Source organism: Danio aesculapii, chromosome 23 (assembly GCF_903798145.1).
Source record: "Danio aesculapii chromosome 23, fDanAes4.1, whole genome shotgun sequence".
Classification (NCBI taxonomy): Eukaryota; Metazoa; Chordata; class Actinopteri; order Cypriniformes; family Danionidae; genus Danio; species Danio aesculapii.
In genome coordinates, this window is record NC_079457.1 from 40,656,610 (window position 1) to 40,680,102 (window position 23,493).

The window sequence follows — 23,493 nt, forward strand, 5'->3', positions numbered from 1 at the left end:
AAATGTCAAAAACGATACAGCATTATTAGTCAATATGATTTAAAGCCACATTTTCTAGTTATTTTTAAATATTACCAAATATATTTAAAAATTAGTCATGGCAACTTTAATATATACGGTTTGGTATATATTCGGCCCACACATCTCAATCAAGTTTGCTTTTTGGCCCTTTATAGGAAAAAGTTTGGGCACCCCTGATTTAAACAGAGCTAGACCATGACTTCATTATGTAATCCTAGTTAAACTACACTTTCATAAAAGGAAGCTCCAAAACGGCGTTTTCACAGTGATGGCATACATATTACGTTCTGCAAAAAACCTTTCAGTAAACAGTTCTTGAACGCTTTGTTAGAGAGATTAATTTGATTAAAGGGTCACCCCAAAATGAAAATTTCATAATTTACTCTACCTCATGTGGTTTTAAACCTTTACGAGTTTCTTTTGTTGAACACAAAAGAAGATATTTTAAATGCTGGCTGCTGTGACCCATCGACTTCCATAGCAGGGAGAAAAATACTAGTGAAGCCATTGGATCCCAGCATCCAGCATTTTTTTAAATATCTTCTTTTGTGCTCAACAGAAGAAAGAAAGTCAAACAGGAACAATGAAGTGGGATTAAATGATGACAGAACTTTCAGTTTGGGTGAACAAAGTATGAATGCTGCTATCTGAACCCTGATGCACACCAAACAACCAGATGGGTTTTGGTCCACCTCTAATTGAACTTGGTGCGGTTAGACTGAAATGTGAATGTGCTGTAACACAAACCAAAAACAGGTCATAATGTTAGAAGGTTGCAAAAAAAAACAGAATAAAACTAAGTAAAAAGTTTTTTTTTCAGTCATATTGTAGCCATTATAGAATATAAAAATTGTAGAAATAACTACTATTAAACTACTTTTAAATCTCAATCCATGGTATTCACACTACTGTTTATATACACTAAAGTTCATCAATGCACTAATTATATCAATCAGTAATACTCATAGTCTTACTGTTAACACTTGACTAAATGGATTGCACTAGCAATCATTAACAGAAACCTGGCTAAAACCAGATGATTACATGAGTCTACACCCAAAGGTTATTGTATAAACATAAGCCTTTGCTACAATGTATAGTAATATACCCAGTATCACCCAGCAGTCTGGTTTCAGTAACTGCTCCCTTGAAGTAATGGTGTCTTATTGCTATATTATAATCAATAAACCTCAATTGATATTTATATTGTCTACTGTATACAGGCCTCCAGGGCACAACACAAATATTATGAGAGAATTGGATGTTTTCTATCTAAATTAGTATTGATAAAGTTAGAATTGTTGATAACACAGCATATGGTCACTCACCCTATAGAGACTGTGTCTGTTCCTTGAAATAGTGAATATAAAATCCATTTATAAGTTTAACCAAACCCATTTATGCGAAATTATTTACTTGATGTTCATCAAATTAAAAATAGATACGTTGCAAAAAAAAAAAATATGTACACTTAAAAAAGTGAGTAAATCTGTTGACTTTAAAACAAATTTGACTACCTCAAAATGTGAGTAGACCCATTGCCTTCAAATTAAGTAAATGAGCTGTGCATAATTAGAAAATTAATTTGTCAATTTAACAGTTCCAAGATACAATAGGTTTATGCGTTAAAAAAAAAAGTAGCTAATTGCTTTTTGCAGTGTACAGTCTAAATCAGGGGTGTCCATACTCGGTCCTGGAGGGCCAGTGTCCTGCATAGTTTAGCTCCAACTTCCTTTAACACACCTGCCTGAAGCTTTCTAGAATACCTAGAAAGAGCTTGATTAGCTTGATTGGTTCAGGTGTGTTTAATTGGGGCTGGAATTAAGATATGCAGGACACCGGCCCTCCAGGACCGAGTTTGGGCAGCCCTAATAATTCTTTTATTTATATAGCGCCTTTCCAGAGCTCAAGGACACTTTACAAAGAATGTAACAGCCCTGGTCTAAATAATTCATACAATCATTTCCCTTTGGCTAAGTGCCCTATTTATCAGGGGTCGCCACAGTGGAATGAACTGCCAAATATTCCAGCATATATTTTACACAGCAGATTCCCTTCCAGCCGCAACCCAGTACTGGGAAAAACCCATACACTCTCACATTCACACGCACACAATCATACACTATGGCCAATTTAATTGATCCAAATCACATATACTGCAAATCTTTGGACTGCGGGGGACACCGGAGCACCAGGAGGAAACCCATGCAAACACGAGGAGAACATGCAAACTCCAAACAGAAATGGCAACTGGCCCAGCTATGATTCGAACCAGCAACCTTGTTGCTGTGAGGCGACAGTGCTAACCACTGAGTCACAGTGCTGCCCAGTCCAAATAATACTAATCTTATTATAAATCCGATCACATTGATCTAAAGCACTTTCTTCCTATTGACCTGGCTAAAACCAGACCTGACCTTACTGTTATAAACATGAGCTTCATTCCTAAGGCAGAGGAGCAGGTGTTGTTACAGTTGACAATAATGTTTTCAGTATCAGCCAGCAGTCGAGTTTTAATTGAACTGAATTTAAATTCCTTTGAAGTAATGGTGCCACATGTAACATTATATAGTATAATCAATTAATCTCAATTATACATTTATATAGACTACTGTAAACAGGCCTCCAGTGTACAATAAAGATTTAATTAAATAATAATTAACTGATTTTATAATTGAGTTTGTATTGGATAGAAAAAACCTGTTGGCAACTTTAATATCCACATAGATAATGAAAAAGATGCAATAAATCTAAGCCTTTTTAGATTTACTAAGCCCAAAACAAAATGTCTGCTATATTGCTGCTTGGAATGGATTTGTCCAAGTACCACAGCAAAGACAGCCTATAAAAAGCATGAAGCTATAACACAAACTTTTGAGTATGTCTACAGTTGCTAACTTAACCAGAAATAAAGCTTCAGGAGGAGCAGATGTTTATCAACACAGCTAAATGACTGAATTTGTTTTCCTGATAATACCAATCATTCAATATGGAGTACTGCATAGTTCAGTACTCAGACCAACGGTTTTAAAGTTGTACATGTACAACCAGAGAGCTCATTAAAACACTGAGATTGTTTTCAAGGACACGTCCTATTTAAAATTAGAATAACAAAATAAAGTTCAGTTATGGTTTGGACATCTGCACATTTTTTAGCCCAACATTTTGTTTATTTACTTAGGTAAATGTGTATAAATATAGTTTTATTCAGTTTTTATATTAATTTCAGTTAATATATCTGTTATGTGTTATCTTTTTTATAAAACAGTTTGTAAAGTAATATTTAGATAGTAGATTTATTATATTTTCTTTGTTTACCAAATGAGTGGATCTAATTTGCATTGTAGCTTTAAATAAAATATAAAAAGTATAATTTTTTTATTTCATGTTTTACGATTTTAGTTTCTATACTTTTTTAAAAATACATTTTTATATGTTTTAAGACTTTATTTTCTGTTTTTACAATGAATTCTGCACAAAAATGTCCACAGATTCTGCCTGACCCTGCACAAAACTAATAATGACTAAAAACTTGAAGCGGGGACAATAAGACTCAAGTACAGAAATTTTACCTTGAGAACCACATCTGTGATTGCTTCAGAAAAGAGACTTTGTTCTTCCAACATTATTAAAATCCCTAAATATGAAGTGTGCTAATGGGCAGTGGTGGGAAGAGTACTGAAAAAGCATACTCAGGTAAGTACCATTACTTGCCTAAAAATGTAGTGCAAGTAGAGTAAAAGTATCTGTTGTAAATATTGTTCAAAGTAAGAAGTAAAAAGTAGCTCTTTTAAAAGAACTCAAGAGTAATGAGTATTACGCTGTAAAAAGCTGATGCATTTACATGCAATTTGTGAATGTGTGTAAACGTAACATTCTGTAGTGCATTTAGTTATTGCCCAGCAGGCACACAACATCATAAGACGTAATTATTAGGTTGGATTTAGATGTCAGATGACCACCAGCATCTAAGGGCAATGCTATTTTGATGTCCAATAATGATGTCAAATGATGTTGATATTTGGTTGATTTTAGCTTGTGTTAGAAAGTGACCAAAATCCAACGTCAAGACAACATCTTAAACCAACATCATATTGACGTCAAATACTGACATTTGTTCATCAGGTACGGCAACCAAAATCCAACGTCTGATAGACGTCATAGTGGTAACGTCTACACAACATCAAGCTGCAACATCATTAAACGTTGTTGTTGATATTTGGTTGATTTTAGGTTGGATGTTGGACATTGATGTCAGCCTGACGTTGGGTTCTGGCATCAACTCAATTTTCATTTTCAAACAAAATGCAACGTCTCCATGACATTGGGGTACATCGTCAATCTGATGTTATGTTGATGGGTGTGTAAGGCTATTTTGTCATAATACAGTAAACATCCACTACAAAACTAGCAAATTTCTAGCTATTTGAGTCTAATAAAAGCACATTACAAATAAAATGTATTATTATTATTATTATCCGTCATCTTCTCATCAGTGACATGCACTGAAACAGTCTCTGGATCAATGCGTGTAAGATTTTGGACATCTTCTTAGACACTTTTACTGCTTCCAAACAGTTTGCTGCAATTATAAATCGCCATGTCTTGAGGTAGTTCATTATAATGCGATTTACCTTCTATGTGTGATTTGATTGGACAGGAATCACAATCAAATAGTAACTGCAGGCTGTGGAGTAAAAGTACCAATAGAGCACTAAAAATGTACTCATTTATAAAACTACTTAGTAAATTACAATTCCTGAGAAAAACTACGCAATTATAGTAGGTTGAGTATTTATAATTTGTTACTTTACACCACTGCTAATGGGTCATTGAGTGCAAAATTGTATTTTTTTATTAACTGACCAGTGTATAACTGACCTTTAAACAACCTTGTTATAAGGGCCTAAACTGAACCATGGCATTCACTATGTGAAGAGACTGAGTCATTCTGAACTCTCTGCCAAACTACAGTTATTAATAAACTGCCTGTTGTTGGTTTGTGAACAGCAATAATATCCTGATCAAAAGGCCGGGGCAATACCTAGATGAGTGTGTGGGTAAATCAATGCTCATTACGCATTTGATATTGAGCAGGAAGAAAATGGCAAGCCGATGCACCAATTAAACAAAGTGTGGGGGACGCGTTAAAACAATGAATGTAAAAACATCCCCCTCCTCATTATACTTTTTTTTTAGCATGGAAACAAGAGAGCAGCTGCCCTTCAGTCTCCCTCCCTCATACGTTCTCTGACCAGCTTCTGTTTGTGACAGTGAGTTATCTTTATCTTCTTCTTTAACTCTCAGACTTAGGAACATATTCAGGCTGTCATCTCTCTGACTCACGTACTAAATCAACAACAGCCCTCAGTCATTCACTTCTAGCAGACTCATTTCACAGCACGGCTAAGTCATGGCGGACAAAAAGGACAGCAAGACCCCCAGTAAAGGTGGTTTTATAAAAAAGAAAGAGAAGAAAGTGGAGAAAGTAGAGAGTAAACCTGAAAAGGAGAAAGAAAAAAGCAAAAACAAAGACGAAAAGGTGACAAAGAAGCCAGAGAAGACCCCAGAAAATCAGCCAAAAAATGAAGAGATGCCTCAAGGGAATGGGGAGATACCAGAAGAAGCCAAAGGCCCTGTTAAAAATGAGGAGTTTGAGCTGGAGCCGATGGAGCTGCCACCATTTGAGATCATTGTAGGGTACGTCAAACATTTGTCACTCAAAAAAATATATTTGCCTTTTGGTGATTTAGTTGCATCAGGACAAGGAGATGTTTTTTGACTTTAAGAATTTCTTTTCTTTCAAGTTTGATAATATCAATCATTCAATATGGAGTACCACATAGCTCAGTACTCAGACCATTGAAGTTCTACATATTACACCTAAGAGATATCTTTGGACTACAACTGTTATTTGGCGTATTTCTGAACATGGTTTGAATGGTGCACTGAACTCTATAGAGGTTGCATAGAGTCATCTATAGAAGGCTGTTTCCATCATTTAAAGATTTTAAAAAACAACATAAATGTGACTTTTCTCTCATGACTGACTGAATTTCGATTTTTTTAAATTGTCTAAAATCTCACAATTCTGTTAAATTTATATCATAAAATGTCAAGTTTATTGGCTGTCTAGAATTGAGAATTTTACAATTTTGAGATTCTTCTTAGAATTGAGAGTTCATATCAGAATTGTCTTTATATAATAAATCATCTAAATTAAGTTGAACCAAAATTCTGAGTTTCCAAGTACCAAGAAAAAGACTAAATTCTGACTAAAACAGTTGGGAATTACAAAATATTGAAAATGTTAATTGACATGATGGTACAGTGTGATGAGATTTTCAGTAGATTTTATGCAAACTACATTACTGAAATTAAAGATTTTCTGGGTTTTCACTGTGATGCCATAGCAGAACCAGTTTAGGGTGCTTTCACCTCTGTGGTTTGCTTTATTTGGTTCAAACCAGTTGAAAAGAACCAATATGCATGTGTGACAAAATCCACATCACTCATTGGCCAGATGTTATTGGACGTATTTCCTAAACTGCTTTTTGATTGGTCAGAATTAATGTGCGGGAAAATGCCAATGGAACTCCTGCAAGTAAACAAACTGGCAGACACAAAATGTCACTTTTTACTATGGAGGGACGACTTCACTGGCTGATTGTATCCCTGGTCATAGTATACTATATAGTTTGCATACATTACTTTAGACAAACTATGCATTTCAAGAGTTCCCACTTAGATATGCTTAGCGTTAATAGCAGGTTTGGCATGCTGTCCAGGGAGAGAACCCTGAGCTCGGAGATAATTGAGCCCAAGGCTCCCGCCCAGTCAATAAGCATATAAGGGGATACAAGATCAGGTAGGTCTCGAGAGCCCCCTCTTAGAAAAGGAGGAGATGGGGTGGAAGGGGGAATTTTTCTAAAACGAAGATAGAGCAGTAGGGAGAAAACGATCCATTTATAGTAAACTTGGGGCCCTCTGATTGAATTATTACTGAGTACAGATGAGAAGCCAGTCATGCTCAATCATATCATGTGCTCCTCTCAAAATTAGTTTGTGAAACTTCACTTCGAGAATGAAGCACAGCTGTGGCTGGAACACAATGTTTTATTGCACTGCAAACGCATCACTCCAAGATAAGGAGCGAATTACTTTAGCTAAACTGTGACATGGTCATCTTCCAGAAATATTACCAACGATCCATCAGGTAATGTTTTTCCCTCTCTCTCTCTCTCTCTCTCTCTCTCTCTCTCTCTCTCTTTAAATTTGTTGGTAAAGCACTGTCAACAAAAAATTTTCCTTCACATTCTTTAATGCACAGTCCGAAAAGGTGCAGTACTTTTTGCAGTTGGGTCTGTTCTAGTTTGGATCATTTTTGGTCCGCTTTTGGTTTGCTACATTCACACCTGCCCAAGCAAACCGCACCAAGAGGGAAAACGAGTGTGATTCAACCGAACTACACAAGGCACAAAGCAGCAGTTTATAAAAGAGACATTTTTTTCCTATCAAAAATTAAAAGTTTGAGTTGGAGCTGATGGAGCTACCACCATTTGGGAACATCAGTGAAAACATAAAAAATGTTTCATAGCTGTGAAGTTACATCTTCCAACCATATACCTTCCAACCCGTATGGACCTCCACAAACCCAGACCTCAAACCCCAGCACTAGCATTTGAACCACTGGATCTACAACCATCATCCAGTTTCTAGTTTGGAAAAACAGTAATGAATGCTTTCAACGCTTTCAAAACTAAAATAATGTTTGAAATTCATTGTTCAGCTAGCCCATGGGCGTGGTGTTCCGATCCCCACAGACTTTTAACTAACTATTGTAACTGGACAAATGTTTGGCTTTGGTCTTATCATCAGACAATAGGATGTTCTTCCAAACAAGTAATACTCCACCTGATATTTTATAAGATCTTATTACAACAAAAGTGCTTCATACAAGCCCATTAACTCTATTTTGAGTCACTGTAGGCTTATGTGTTTCCACTCAAAAGAAAAGAGTTCAACGTGAATCCTTTTTTAATGCTAGAATCCACCACACTGCCTTTGCACAGATTTTCAGTCTGGAAGAGTTGAATAATGTTGCTAAAAGCCAAAAGCAGTCTGCAGATTTTCATCCTGTTGAAGTTATTGATAGATTTTTATTGATGAATTAAACACTACCATATATATATACACACAAACATCAATTTATTTATTTATATATATATATATATATATATATATATATATATATATATATATATATATATATATATATACTTAAATAAATAAATATATAAATAAATTAATGTGTGTATGTATATAAATATATGTATATAAATGTATGTATATAAATATATGTATATGTATATATACATACATATTTATAAATCTATCTATCTATCTATCTATCTATCTATCTATCTATCTGTATATATATATATATATATATATATATATATATATAAAACAAATTTCTTCTGTTGAACACAAAGGGAGATATAGTGAAGAATGTGGAAAAAATATCTTATTTGTCACACATGACTTTGTGACTTGTATGATTTGCACAGAGGAAGTTTAAATTTGTAAACAATGGATGGGTGGCATCAGAAAAGCCTAGTTAGTCATGAATTCAAGCTTGCTTTTCTTCAGAAATTCATGTGATAGTCCTTAAATTAGCTTACACTATCTTGCTTCAAAATTTTATTTAAAAAGGGACAGTTCCTCCAAAATGAAATACCTTCTTCAGAATACTTTAAACGTAAACAGTGAGGAAATGTTCATTTTCAGGTGAACTATCCCTCTAATACCAAACTGATTGAAACAAACCCTCCAACTGTGAACACAATCAAAACACAATACAATGTAAATTCTTTTGTTTATACATTTTATTGGTATAAGTGTATGAAATTCTGCAAATCCAGCTGTATACCAAACATTTAACTTAATATGAATGCAACCAATGGCAGCCCAAATGCACCAAAAACACCATGTGATTTTCTTGTACTCATATGTAATATTCCTTTTTTCTCCACAGAGACCGAATGAACCCAACCTTCTTCAAGTTCCAATTTAAAAATGTGGAGTACTCGTCCGGGCGCAACAAGACCTTCCTGTGCTACCAGGTCGACATACAAGGTGGCGCAGCAGAGACTGATGGCGTTCGCGGTTACCTGGAGGATGAGCATTCAGGCTCACATGCCGAAGAGGCCTTCTTTCAACAGGTGCTGGCCTATTACGACAAGTCCCTCCACTATACAGTGACCTGGTACACATCCTCCAGCCCTTGTGTGGCCTGCGCTGCTAAGCTTGTGGAGATCTTGAAAGCACGCAAGGCGCTGCGCCTTAACATCCACTGCTCCCGTCTCTTTGAATGGGAGGAACCGGAGATACAGGCCGGACTTCAGGCGCTAGTTAGGGCAGGGTGTAAACTACGCATGATGAGGCCTGTGGATTTCGTGTATGTCTGGTCTACTTTCGTTGAGAATGAAGAAGATAATTTTACACCCTGGGAAGACTGTCAAGATAACTTTGAGTATTATGATGAGAGATTGCAGGATATTTTAAAGTAGGGTACACTCAAAAATGGCTGTTTGTTCAAACTACTTAGTTAAAATGAGCTAAATCAACAATTCTTGATGTTCTTTTTTACTTAATACTTTTATGTTCAATCTACTTAAATTTGTAAAAACTAATAAGTTAACATAATTCCTTCATGTTGTCCCAACACAAATGGATTGTGTGGAACCCAGCAATCTTAACAGTGTAAATAGCTGGCCTCTGATTAAGACTGCTTTAATACAGCCTGGGCCCTGCCTTTAAGGAGATTGGTACTTCAGAGCTAATTATTGCAATGATCCAGCAATTTTAGCAGCATTTGTCTTGTATGACATTAAATTTTATAATAATAAATTCAAACCACACCCATATAGTATTTACATCTAAAGTATATGGAGTATCCTATTGATATTTTGCTGATTAACATAAAAACCTTAGCCAAACATTTATGTAATTTGCATTGCTCTAAGCATCATGTTTGAATGTGTTTTTAGAAATGATTAAAAAAAATATATCCTTGTATGCAAATTCCTGTATGTTAATACAATACACTTGAGTCAGTTTCCTATCATGAGCACCGAGCAGACAGCACTATGATATGTATGATGTTAGCGGTGTCTCATTTTGAAGGCTACACCCTCAGGAGGTCACATTTGTTTCCAAAGACAGAAATGACAGTAATTATGCCTCATGAGGAATAACAGTCAATTTTATAATGGGTGCTTTCTTCTCTGAAATAAGAGAGCCTGGCTGACGCATGCAGTTGACTAATGCGACCTTCAGAGGGTGCAGCCTTCAAAACGAGACACATACTGAGTTCAGAAGCACATACACAAATAGCACTCTCACTTTTTCTGCTATAGAAAGATATTCAGTTAGTTTCAAATTCAGTAAAAGCTACAGAAACAGGTTTGAGGACCACTAAAGAATAATCTGGAAATGAGAATAACAAAATATTGGTGCAATTATTTTTATAGATCATCTAGTGGATTTCTATTTTTCATACACTTGATAAGCGTCACTTATCAAATAATCTCTAAGATTGAACTATACCAATGCAACATCGCCCTCTAGTGGTGACAAAAACAGTTGCAGAATATTAGCGTATATAACAGGAACAGTCTTTATGCTTTCAAACATTTTAAGAGCTTGTATTTCCCCAGAAGAAGTTGAACGAACACCCTACACACAATAAGTATTAAGTTGTGAAATTCCATGGGAACAAAAAGCAACACCCTGACCATTCTGTAAGAACAGTAAAGAAATAACCTGAGTTTCAGACCTGCTGGGGTCTAGATTGTATACACTGTGATGGAGATTTTAGTGTCCTGGAAGACGTCTGTGATGATGGAAGACACATTTTCCCAACGCATTTTATCCAGACCACAGCCAATACTAGAAGGTGAAAAAGGACAACAGTTATTTTTCAGCAGGGCTGTTCTAAAAGTATTTTCCCCCACAGACATTTGTTTTGCCATCTATTTAGGGCAATAAAAATCTAATTAAAAGTTAATCTATTTTTCTTACAAATTCTATTTGATTACTTTCAAATGCAAAACAATTTTTCATTGTTTAAAGTTCTTAAAGCAGAATCTAATTAAAATAAGTAGCCCTAAAAACAGATCTAATTTAAAACAATAAACTTTGGAATTTAAATGAAAAATAATGCTATTGTATTTGAAGCTGTCAGTTTACCGAGGCATGGATATACGGTTGACGCCGTTGGCCAAGCAGTGTTCCTTCATAGACATGAGGCTCTTTCTGAGACTCTCACTGGTGGGCTTTTGGTAATAGTACTTCTTTGTGACCTATTGCAGGAAGATAAAAAAGTGAAAAAGGTCAGGTGAGGAACAATTCTATTAGGTGCAACATGATTTTCAGGAATATTTGGGCCTATATAAAGACAATTATATTTATATTTGCCTTCTTAATTGTATTTGGGTTCTTTTGTCAACTTAAATTCAAAAGAAAAATTAAAACAATGACTAAGAAACTGTTATCAATAAAAACAATTGGTTTAAAACTATATAAACAATACATTTGAAAAGGAGCTCATTACAGGGAAAGGCTTCAATGTAAACCAAAAATTCTATTATTCTATGATATAATTTCTATTAAAAGTTCTAATATTGCTTTTAATATCATAATAATTAGAGTGAATGTCAAATACAGAAAATAATAATGCAATAATGTGAAAAAATTGAATATAAATATATATATTTATTTATTTATATATATAAATATATATCTCAATTATACATGTCATACTCTACACTACTTGACAAAAGTCTTGTCACCTATCCAAGTTTGAGGAACAACAAATAATATTTGGTTTCAGAAGTGGCTTACATGAAAGGCAAAGGCATCTGGATTAGGCTTATTTTACTAAAATAAAATATGATCAAGCCTGGATTTTTTTTGTTATTTAATCAGGAAATAATGTACAGTACAGAATATAAAGTCATGGTGCAGTGGAAAAAGAATGAATTATGTGTATGACTTCCATGAGCTAGGAGGACTGCATCCATACCTCTCTGCATCAACTCAAATAAAATCATCTGGAATGGCAAAGGAAGTATTCTTGCAGGACTCCCAGAGTTCATCAAGATTGTTTGGTTTCATCTTCAATGCCTCCATCTTAACCCAGACATGCTCAATAATGTTCATATCTGGTGACTGGTCTGGCCAATCCTGGTGCACCTTGACCTTCTTTGCTTTCAGGAACTTTGATTCTGAAATATGAGAAGGAGCGCTATCCTGCTGAAGAATTTGCCCTCTCCTGTGGTTTGTAATGTAATGGGCAGCACAAATGTCTTGAAACCTCAGGCTGTTGATGTTGCCATCCACTCTGCAGATCGCTCGCACATCCCCATACTGAATGCAACCCCAAACCATGATTTTTCCTTCACCAAACTTGATTGATATCTGAAAGAATCTTGGGTCCGTGCAGGTTCCTATAGGTTTTTTGCAGTATTTGTGATGATTAAGATGCAGTTCAACAGATGATTCATGGGAAAAATCTACTTTCTGCCACTTTTCCAAATGATCAACTAGAAGTCAAGTTATTTTTTGTTGCTCTTACAACTGGGAACAATGACAAGCCTTTTGTCAGGCAGTAAATGTTATGCGAAAACTGTTATAATCACCAATCTCCAAAATAAAAGTTAAACAACAAAATGATATAAAACACTTTGTGTCTAATAAAAGAATGCATATAAAACTTTGGCTTTTTCAGAGGTGACAAATCTAAACGCCTATATAATATTTTTAATGTAATTGTGGATTTGTAAAGCATTTTTGTTCATTTTGATTGAACATTGAACACCTATTATCAATGCAGAATGCAGTAAAACACAGAAGCTGTAAACAAACCATCTTACCAGGTAGTACACAAAACGACCAGATCGTTCAAGAACAGCACACTGCCCAGGTTGCTTCTCTGCACAAAACAGAAGATGACAAACACATCTGACAATCAGATCGGCGTAATTTGAGTTTCACACTTCTCAGCAACTGCAATCCACACTCACTCTGTGCCTTGAGCTCTTCAACTCCCTTAAAGTTCTTCTTGAAGAGTACAGCGATCCCGGCTCCCATCCGGCAGTCCTCACTGATGCAGTGCGCCAAGGCATCGGTGGGCGGACAGGTGAACAGATCACCTCTCCTGTGGAGCAGCTGCCAGCCTGAGCTGAATGAGGCCTGCCAAAGAAATAAGGAACAACACAAACCTGCTCACAACAAGACTAATCAATGGCCAGGGTAATGCTTCTGAAATCAATCTTTCCTACATCAAAATGAATTTATTCTGTCTGAGGATCATAGGGTAGTTCACCCAAAATGACAATTTACTGACTGTTTACTCGCCATCAAGTGGTTCTAGATGTTAATAAGTTTCTTTCTTCTGTTGAACACAAAATACACAATATTACATCTTGAAAAAAGCTGGAAATCTGTTAACATAGACTCCCATAATAGGAAAAACAAATACTTGTTACAGATTTCCAGCTTTTTTCTAAATATATTCTTTAGTGTTTAACAGAAGAAACACGTAAAGGTTATTAACAAGTAATGTGTGTGTAAATGACAACTGAATTTTCATTTTTGTGAGAACTAACCCTAAAAAATCCCCATGTAGTCTTTTTTTAACATCTGTCTTACCTTCCTTGACACGAACTTGTCCATTAGATTCCTCTGAGATTTAAGAAGGGACTCGACTGTGTGTATTATTTTCTGCACAGACACATTTATTACATAGAATACTATTTACTTCTAGAATACTATATATACTTCTACTGAACATATTGAGTGTTACTGCTCTGGACAAAGGCGCAAATTCAGGGACCAAAAGCCACGTTTATAATATCAGCAACATAACATGCATATAGATAGACACTCACTATGTCAACTGTGCAATGCTGTAGGTTCACAGGAGCAGAATTTAAAACAACTTCCTAAACCTGTCAAACCTGTTCAAATATGCCGTCAAGGTTTAGTTCTACCTCCCATTTAAAGACCCATTCAAATGTAACAACTAACAATTTTTTTCAAAATATAGTGTATAATAATCATAATAAAAATAGAAAGCAAGTTATTACACGTTCTGAGGCGGTAAAACAAAACAGGTTTATTTACACGTCCACATCCACCGAGGGACGCATTGTGTGCTGACTAGAGGTGGTGGTGGTTTAACTTACCAAACAAAGAAGATGAACGTATGATTTTGCCTTCCTTTTAACATTTAAGTAAATCAAATCAACTTCTGCAAATAAAATGTCAGTAGAAAAACAGGAAAAGGCGAATTTCGCTTCACTTTCGAATTGAACGTTTAAATGGGTTGTTTTGAGAGCTTGACCGCCATCTGGCGTGAGGGAGCGCCTTGTTCATAGATCCAAGGAAGAGCTTTGAATGAAAACTAATGAAAGTTCACGACACATGAAGCTTACATCGATATTATTGATAGGAAATGCCAGAAAACAATCTGCGACGTGCTTGTTTGTTGATTCTTTTAAATAGAGGCATAAGCAGGATTCAATAGATAGTCTGCAACCACACAATGCTAATAGCCTACTGGAAGAATTAACTTGAAAGACTACTACACTGTAAAAATACTGGGTTGCTCACAATTGACTTGTGTTGGGACATTGACAACATGAAGGAAATAAGTTAACTTATTAGCTTTTTACAATTTTAAGTAGATTGAACACAAAACAAATAAGCTGTCCCCTCCCAAAAATAAAGAATTGTGTTGTTTCAGACCATTTTAATAAAATAGGCCTAGTTTGAACAAACAGCAAACATCTTTTTTGAGTGTACTACTACTACTGTTACTAAACATCTGTATTAAATAATAGTATTTATATTAAATATTAATGAATGCATATTAATAGGCCTACTAAATTTCAATATTGAAAGCTAAATATTTATTAATGTGTGCATGATTTGTTTTGTTTTTTTTTGTTTTTTTACAACAGACATTTTACATTGCTGTAGCACAATTAAAATATTTAAAAACTAATGATATCCTATAGGACCTATGTCAAAGAAATCAGCAGAGAAAGCTTATTTGTTAGTTATTAAAACATGAACGTAAATGGAAAAAAACTAATTTAGAAGTATTTAGAATTGCATACAAAGACAGTATGTCCAGCTATAGGAGGGCTTTAAAATCTGCCAGGGCTGAGCACCTCCGCAAACTGATAGAAAATAATCAAAACAATCCTAGATTCTTATTTAACACCATTGCTAAATTAACAAACAATCGGTCATCTTTGGAACAAAACGTTCCACCGCAAATTAGTAGTGATGACTTCATGAATTTTTTCAGTGATAAAATAGAAGGCTTTAGACAGAAAATAGGAGATATTAAACTTTCTGCACCGCCTTATACTTCAGATCCAGTAAACACGTCTCTGAATCTAAATAACCTACAGTGCTTTAAAATCATAGAACAGGAAGAGCTAGACAAAATTATAAATAGCTCTAAATCAGCTACGTGTATATTGGACCCAATTCCGACAAAGTTACTGAAAGAATTGCTACCTGTTATAGGAGAACCTCTTCTTAACATTATCAACTCTTCTTTATCTTTAGGCCAAGTTCCAAATCCTTACAAGTTAGCTGTTATTAAACCTATTATTAAGAAACCACAACTAGAACCCAGCAACTTAGCTAAATATAGGCCTATTTCAAACCTTCCATTTATATCTAAAATACTAGAAAAAGTATCTGCTCAATTATGCTCCTTTCTGCAGACCAACAATGTTTTTGAAGTGTTTCAGTCAGGTTTCAGAGCTCATCACAGTACAGAAACTGCATTAGTGAAAATAACCAACGATTTACTCTTAGCTGCTGACCAAGGGTGCATCTCGCTATTAGTTCTACTCGATCTTAGTGCGGCATTTGACACCATTGACCATGGTATCCTTATTAATCGCTTAAAGTCTACAGGTGTCCAGGGACATGCCCTACAATGGTTTAAGTCATACTTATCTGACCGTTACCAGTTTGTGAATATTAATGGACAGCCTTCACAAATCAGCCCAGTAAAATACGGGGTGCCTCAAGGATCAGTTTTAGGCCCTTTGCTGTTTACAATATACATGCTACCCCTGGGAGACATTATTAGAAGACATGGGATCAGCTTTCACTGCTATGCAGATGATACTCAATTCTATATTTCAACTAAACCTGACGAGACGTCTAATCTGTCCAAGCTAACTGAGTGTATTAAAGATGTTAAAGACTGGATGACAAACAATTATCTTCTCTTAAACTCAGACAAAACAGAATTATTACTTATTGGGCCAAAATCCTGTACACAGCAGATCTCACAACTCGACCTACAATTAGAGGGATACAAAGTTAGCGTTAGCTCTACTATAAAAGATTTGGGTGTCATATTAGACAGTAATTTAACTTTTAAAAATCATATATCCCATGTCACAAAAACTGCTTTCTTTCATCTGAGAAATATCGCTAAGTTACGAAGTATGCTATCCATCTCAGATGCAGAAAAGCTAGTCCATGCTTTTATGACTTCTAGGCTGGACTACTGTAATGCACTGTTTGCTGGCTGCCCAGCATCCTCTATTAACAAACTTCAATTAGTACAAAATGCAGCTGCCAGAGTTCTTACCAGGTCTAGAAAATTTGATCACATCACCCCAATTTTATCCTCCTTACACTGGCTGCCTGTTAAATTTCGTATTGAATTTAAAATATTGCTTCTTTCCTACAAAGCTTTAAATAATCTAGCTCCTGTTTATCTAACCAATCTTCTGTCTCGCTACAATCCAACTCGCTCTTTAAGGTCTCAAAACTCAGGGCTTCTGGTAGTACCTAGAATAGCAAAGTCGAGTAAAGGAGGTCGAGCCTTCTCATTTATAGCCCCTAAACTCTGGAATAGCCTTCCTGATAACGTCCGAGGCTCAGACACACTCTCCCAATTCAAAACTAGATTAAAGACCTATCTGTTCAGTAAAGCATACACTTAGTGCACCACTTGGGGGCTTCCACACAGGTTATGCATCTTGTTGATATACACTGTGAACATCAGCTACGCTAATTATTTTCTTTATTCTCCATTTCCACCTGGGGATACTCTTCCCGAGGCCCTCAGACTATACAGAGCCACTGATTCGATCCAAGACCAACGACGAGATGATCCCAAGGTTTTTATATCCTGGACCTGGCCGAATCCTGAGCAGCTACTGTGATGGTCATGGAGGAGTGGAGAACATGAGACTGATTCCTGTGACGCTCCAGAAACAGACGAGTCTTCGCTGAGGCCAGCTTCCAGCCTCCGCCACTGAGACTGCAGCTCTGCACAAGACGTTTGGCCAGCGGAGAAATTAAAATGGTCATGCCCAACTGAGCCTGGTTTCTCTCAAGGTTTTTTTTCTTCACTTCCACCTTTAGTGAAGTTTTTTTTCCCTCTCCGCTGTCGCCACTGGCTTGCATGTTTCGGGATCTGTAGAGCTGTGCATCGTTGGATTTGCTCTTCAGTATTTGGACTCTCAGTAGTGATTATTAAACCACACTGAACTGAGCTAAACTGAACTGAACTTAAACACTACAAACTGAACTACACTGTTCCTATTTACTGCGACCTTTTATGTGAAGCTGCTTTGACACAATCTACATTGTATAAGCGTTATACAAATAAAGGTGAATTGAATTGAATTGAAAAATTGAATGTTTAAAACAAAATAAGTTGTCATTTCTGTTAAGGAGATTTTAAATAATAACTACTACTTTAAAAAAAATAATAAACTGGTGCAATTAATAAGCTGTAGGAAGAGAAAAACTCTTCTAAACTATTTGTGCTTGGCTTTATAAAGAAAACATAATTTTAAATATGCAAAAAAAAAAAACTTTAAAAACATTAAATGATTGGTTATTTCCAGTTATCAACCAGAATAGCTAATGCTGACTTTACCAATAAACACAAATCAAGCTGATATTACAATCTCTTAAAAGTTGCAGTCAAATTTGAGCCATTTAAAAAAAGACAATTCATATTTGAAGAGAGAATTTGTGTGAACACAAAAATCTGTTGTACTATTTACTAAATACCAATTACACTGAGTGTTTTGCTATTTATATAAAACATATGACTATTAAAATGTAACTAAATTGTTTCAATTACTACCCTGAGTTTATAAGAAATAAGAAAATGAAGAATTACATAAACAACAAAACATTTAATATACAATTGGTGAGCTTTATTTTTGAGACATGTACAGATTCAGTGCCTTTACAATTAGGACCTTCAAGAGACTTCGGTCTTTACAATATTCATATATTTACAAACGTGAGATATGCCCATTTGAAACTGGCTGTTGTGTATAAACTGAGTAATATGCCAAATACAGTAAAGTCAGATGGACTTATATGCAGAATAATAGTATTCCTAATAACAGAAAGACATAAACAAAAAACAATGAAGAAAAAAATGAATATATACATGAAAACAGAACAAATTCTGTTGGTCAGAAAAGGACTAGGAGATGTAAACTAGTAGATAGAAATATATACAGTTTATACTGATGACTCAAAATTGACTTTGATGACCCAGGACTGAGACTGGTTAAAGGGCAGGCTTGTGTTAAGGGTTATTTTGGTGAATGTGGAGTTCAGAAGTTGGCGCTGCGGCGTCTCTGTTCATTGATCCAGTCCCCGGGGTTCACGTCCATTTGCAGCATCTTCATGACCCACTTGTCACGTCGAGCCCCGTCGATGAACTCATCCAGAGAAAGCTCTCCTGCGGACACACCAAAAACAATCAGGACTGCCTCGGATCATTTAATTATTAACGCCAATGAAATTTAAATAAACGAGACTATATATTATAGACCACTTCAATGTGGCCATGTCATTGGCCCATGAACATTTCCTGCTTGTTTTCAAACTATTTCATAACTGTAACAAGAGGCAATTCAATCATAACTTATTGTTAAAACAGCTATCCTAACATTATTTATCAATATGTGGCTCTTTTTGGATTCTCGGGAGCTATGGAAATTAAAAATGTAAAACAGGAAATACGTTGGGACCATTGTTTTTGTTTACATCCCTCAAAATGGTCTAAAAAGACTGAAAAAGAAATGACTGTTTGATTAACTTTTTAGTGACTGTTTTGAGAAATAATAAATCATAGTAGATTTTACCATCTCCATTCTCATCCACCAGCTCAAATATCCTGTCCACCACTTGATCGGGGGTAAGCAGGTTACATTCTGCATCAAGTTCACCATGGCAGGCTTTCTTTAGTCTGTAGATTGACTGTAAATGTAAGGTAAAAGGTGATCATTTTGCTTGAGTAATGAGGAATGCATACAAACATATGAAGGTTTGTTTCTGCTATAAAAAATAAAATTTTTGACAAAACTTTTGGCAATTGCAAGTTCATATCTGTCATAAGCTGGTTTCGATTCAGTTTTTTATTCTTCTCAGAATTGTGTCTTTCAGTTTCAAGTTAAAAACTTTCAACATTGTTTGAGAAAATAATATGGAGAAAAGGTTCGAACCGCAATATATACTAAAAAATAAACTCAGAAATTTCAGGAAAATGTCTGATAAGAGAAAAATATCAGAACTGTGCGGGGGAAAATGTGAATTCTGAGATGTAAACTTGAAATTCATGACAAAATATCATAACTGCTTGATATAAACTGCATTCCGAGAAAAAAACAAGACATAAACATGGAACTCTATGTAAAAAGTCAGAACTGTGAGACATACAGTTGAAGTCAGAATGATTAGCCCCCCTTTGATTTTTTTCTTCTTTTTTAAATATTTCCCAAATAATGTTTGACAGAGCAAGGACATTTTCACAGTATGTCTGATAATCTTTTTTCTTCTGGAGAAAGTTTTATTTGTTTTATTTCGGCTAGAATAAAAGCAGTTTTTAATTTTTAAAAACCATTTTAAGGTCAAAATTATTAACACCTCCAAGCTATATATATTTTTCCTGATAGTCTACAGAACAAACCGTCATTATACAATAACTTGCCTAATTACATAACCTGCCTAGTTAACCTAATTAACCTAGTTAAGCCTTTAAATATCTAAGAAAAATATTAAAAATATCTAGAAAAATATTATTTACTGTCATCATGGCAATGATAAAATAAATCAGTTATTAGAAATTAGTTATTAAAACTATTATGATTAGAAATGTGTTGAAAAAATCTGCTCTCCGTTAAACAGAAATTGGGGAAAAGATAAATAGGAGGGCTAATAATTCTGACTTCAACTGTAAATGTAGAATTCTGAGAAAAAAACTGGTGCATACACTGTAAAAAATACAGTGTAACTTATTGAACTAAGTTAATCATGTTCTAACTTAATTTTATAAGTTACGCAAGCTGTTTTAAGTCAGTTTAACATCATTTAAGTTCAGTGGACTCATAAGATCAATTTGATTCAGCTTAAAAATTTAAAGCAACCAGTATTTTTTTACAGTGTATAAACTTGGAGTTCCGACTATTTTCCGCAAATTTGGAAGACAAAAAGTCACAGTTACTTTTGTTTTTATTTCATAGTGTAAACAAGCTTCATTTAAAAGTCATATTGACAGTAGTACTCAGTTATAAATATGTGAAACTTTATAAAAACAAGAAGTGGAATAATCTCCGCACACAAATATCCTACTGGCACAGAGGTCAGATGGATTAATCCTCCATAACACCAGTACGTTTCAATGTCTAGGTAAAAGCTGCTCATCATCAAATTCTCATGAAACGTTTGCCCCAATTCAGCTGAAACTTTTCTTCTTTAACTAGTCAATCAGGAAGAGGTCTAATCTCAACCAATCTGCAAATCGGCCTGATTATTGTCTGAGCTTGTTGACCAACAGAAAGGACACAAGGGATGATTACCTCCACAATCTCCTTGAGCTCTGTTTTGTCGATGCAACCGCTTCCATCCTTGTCATACATTTTAAATGTCCATTTCAGTTTGTGCTCCAACTTCCCTCGCAGCACTAGATTCAAGGCCGCCACGTATTCCAGAAAATCGATAGTGTTGTCCTACAACAAACAAGAAAAAAATCTCAGGTCCATATATTGTATTATATTAATTACAGCATATCATTATCTTTAGTAACACTTTGTTTTTGATGGACTGTTTCTATTATCCTTAATTTCTTCCAGAAGTTACTTCTAGATAACAGAATGTTTAAAGAGGATCAAAATAAAGCATACTGTATATCCCTATATCTTTGAAAGTATCTGAAATCGAGCGACTTACCCCATTTTTATCAAAAGCCCGGAACATGTTTTCTATGTAATCCGCTGCTTCTGGGTTTTCAGTAACACCAAAAAAGCTCTTGAACTCGTGCATAAAGAGGGTTCCACTCGGACATTCAATCACAAACTTCTTATACCACTCCTGCAGTTCGGCAACATCAATCTCTTTTTCGTCCGAATCATCGCTGAGCCGCTGACCCATCACGAAAAATGAAAACAAAAAACACACAAGCTCTACTTCTCAACCAAAAATGTCCATGATCACATATAGCTGTTTTAGTTTCCTGGAGTTCCTCCTGATCCAGACATCCCAATAAACCTTTAAGCTACGCAAACTGATGATACAACACCAAATAATGACACTCTGAAGAAAAATAAAGGAGTAAAAAGTGTCAATGTTTACCAAAGTGTAAAAGTAAACTCAGCCTGCCAGCTGAAGGTGCTCTACTGGATTGGGATTCAGCACAAGGGCTATTTTGGATCACATGACTGAAAGGGATTATTCATATCAATCCATGTCTGAATCAATTAGTTTGAAACAAGATCAAGAGCTTTGCTATAATTTATCATTTAGTCCACAGAGAGTTCCACTGCTCAGCACAGGTTCAAGGGCTCCCCGAGGGTCCCATGTCAGAACATTAACCATGACCACACTATTTTTTTCCTGTTCAAATTAAAATAGCAATTTGGGTTCAAAGAGACTAAATGTACCAGATCACTCTTTCACCTAATCACCAGAAAAGCTGCTCAAAATGGATAAGTTAAAATAGCACTTCTGTTTTTGAGACAAAGTCAAATCAGTGAATGTCTTGCGGTCAGTTTGATGACATTAAAATGTATTTTAAAACGTATAGTAAAATGTATACATTAGTCAACATTTGAAGTGGATCAGAAAAGTTTTTCAAAATTCCAAGGCAGGAATGGTTGTTGGGAAAGATTTTAATCCACTTCAGATGTTGACTACTGTATGATAGTATTACAGAAAATTAATATAGGCCATTTTGAGGGATGTAAACAAAAACAATGGTCTCAACGTATTTCCTGTTTTACGTTTTTAATTTCCATAGCTTCCGAGAATAAAAAAAGAGCCACATATTGATAAATAATGTTATGATAGCTGTTTTAACATTAAGTTATAATTGAATTGCCTCTTGTTTAAGTTATGAAACAGTTTAATAATGAGCAGGAAATGTTCATGGGCCAATGAAATGACCACACTGAATGGTCTATAAGTTACAATCGAAAATAAATGTTTTTTTTTAAGTGATGTCATAGCAGGGAGAAGTTCTGAAAAAACAGCAACAACAGAGTAGTGTGAATACCATTTAATAATGTAAAAAAGTCTGTTGTTTGGATGTTTTGGGATAATCAATGGCAATAAAATTGACATTAAAAGAGTGAATGACAAACAGCATTTGTGGCTCCAAAATGTTTTACTGGAAAAATGTAGCATTGGTTGAGGGTTCGGGATCTGATGAGGTCGTTCTAAAATGTCGCTCACTGGATCCAGATCTTGATATACTCAATCCTGTGAATCATTCAGACTATCTGAGTCATAATCCCCTCTGCCCTTCCTATTAATAGTTTTTCAAAAATAGGATGCAGAGAAGTTTGGCCTAGTTCATGAGGGTGCTGCGTTTTGTCTGGACATGTGGTGCTTTGGACAACAATGAAAACTAAAACGCTATTTGTTGCAATTCTTGCACAAGGAACTTTAACATAATTTAAACCATACATCCACATAATTGAATTTTGTTTTTATACACGCTTGAAAATTATTGTTTATTATCATTGACGGAGGATACCTTTTTAAATCTATGAAAACTTTTCATTGCACAAAAGTTTTATTAGGGGCAGTTGTTAGAACTGTCGCCTCACAGCAAGAGGTTCGCTGGTTCGAGCCCCATCTGGGTCAGTTGGTGTGGAGTTTCCATGTTCACCCTGTGTTGTCGTGGGTTTCCTCTGTGTGCTCTGGTTTTCCCCTACAGCTAAATTGGCCGTAGTGTATGTGTGTGAATGAGACTGTTTCCCAGTACTGGGTTGCAGCTGGAAGGGCATCCTCTGTGTAAAACATATACTGGATAAGTTGGCGGTTCATTCTGCAGTGGCAACCCCTGATGAATAAAGGGACTAAGCCTAATGAAAGGTTTTTTTATTTTAATGT

General features: G+C 35.4%; 4 protein-coding genes across 4 annotated transcripts in view; 1 reads left to right on the plus strand and 3 right to left on the minus strand.

Moving 5' to 3' along the window:
- Positions 1–5,279: 5,279 nt before the first annotated feature.
- Positions 5,280–10,099, plus strand: apobec2b (apolipoprotein B mRNA editing enzyme, catalytic polypeptide-like 2b). Its single transcript, XM_056449549.1, has 2 exons — positions 5,280–5,721; positions 9,059–10,099. The coding sequence occupies exons 1-2, from the start codon at positions 5,435–5,437 to the stop codon at positions 9,591–9,593; spliced, it is 822 nt and encodes a 273-aa protein (XP_056305524.1). The 5' UTR covers positions 5,280–5,434; the 3' UTR covers positions 9,594–10,099.
- Positions 8,896–14,412, minus strand: oard1 (O-acyl-ADP-ribose deacylase 1). The gene is made up of 6 exons (XM_056449551.1): positions 14,274–14,412; positions 13,738–13,809; positions 13,110–13,278; positions 12,960–13,018; positions 11,275–11,387; positions 8,896–10,974 (listed from the first exon to the last, which is right to left on the minus strand). Exons 2-6 carry the CDS (start codon positions 13,759–13,761, stop codon positions 10,872–10,874), a joined length of 468 nt encoding a protein of 155 aa, XP_056305526.1. The 5' UTR covers positions 13,762–13,809; positions 14,274–14,412; the 3' UTR covers positions 8,896–10,871.
- A 3,889-nt stretch (positions 14,413–18,301) lies between these two features.
- On the minus strand, positions 18,302–22,092 carry guca1b (guanylate cyclase activator 1B). Its single transcript, XM_056449550.1, has 4 exons — positions 21,331–22,092; positions 20,961–21,110; positions 19,248–19,362; positions 18,302–18,841 (listed from the first exon to the last, which is right to left on the minus strand). The coding sequence occupies exons 1-4, from the start codon at positions 21,529–21,531 to the stop codon at positions 18,714–18,716; spliced, it is 594 nt and encodes a 197-aa protein (XP_056305525.1). The 5' UTR covers positions 21,532–22,092; the 3' UTR covers positions 18,302–18,713.
- klhdc8b (kelch domain containing 8B) overlaps positions 21,021–23,493 on the minus strand; it is a 236,755-nt gene continuing 234,282 nt past the window's right edge. Inside the window, exon 9 of the mRNA XM_056449548.1 lies at positions 21,021–21,110. The gene's annotated coding sequence lies outside the window, so the exon portion shown is untranslated. The remainder of the gene's footprint in view (positions 21,111–23,493) is intronic.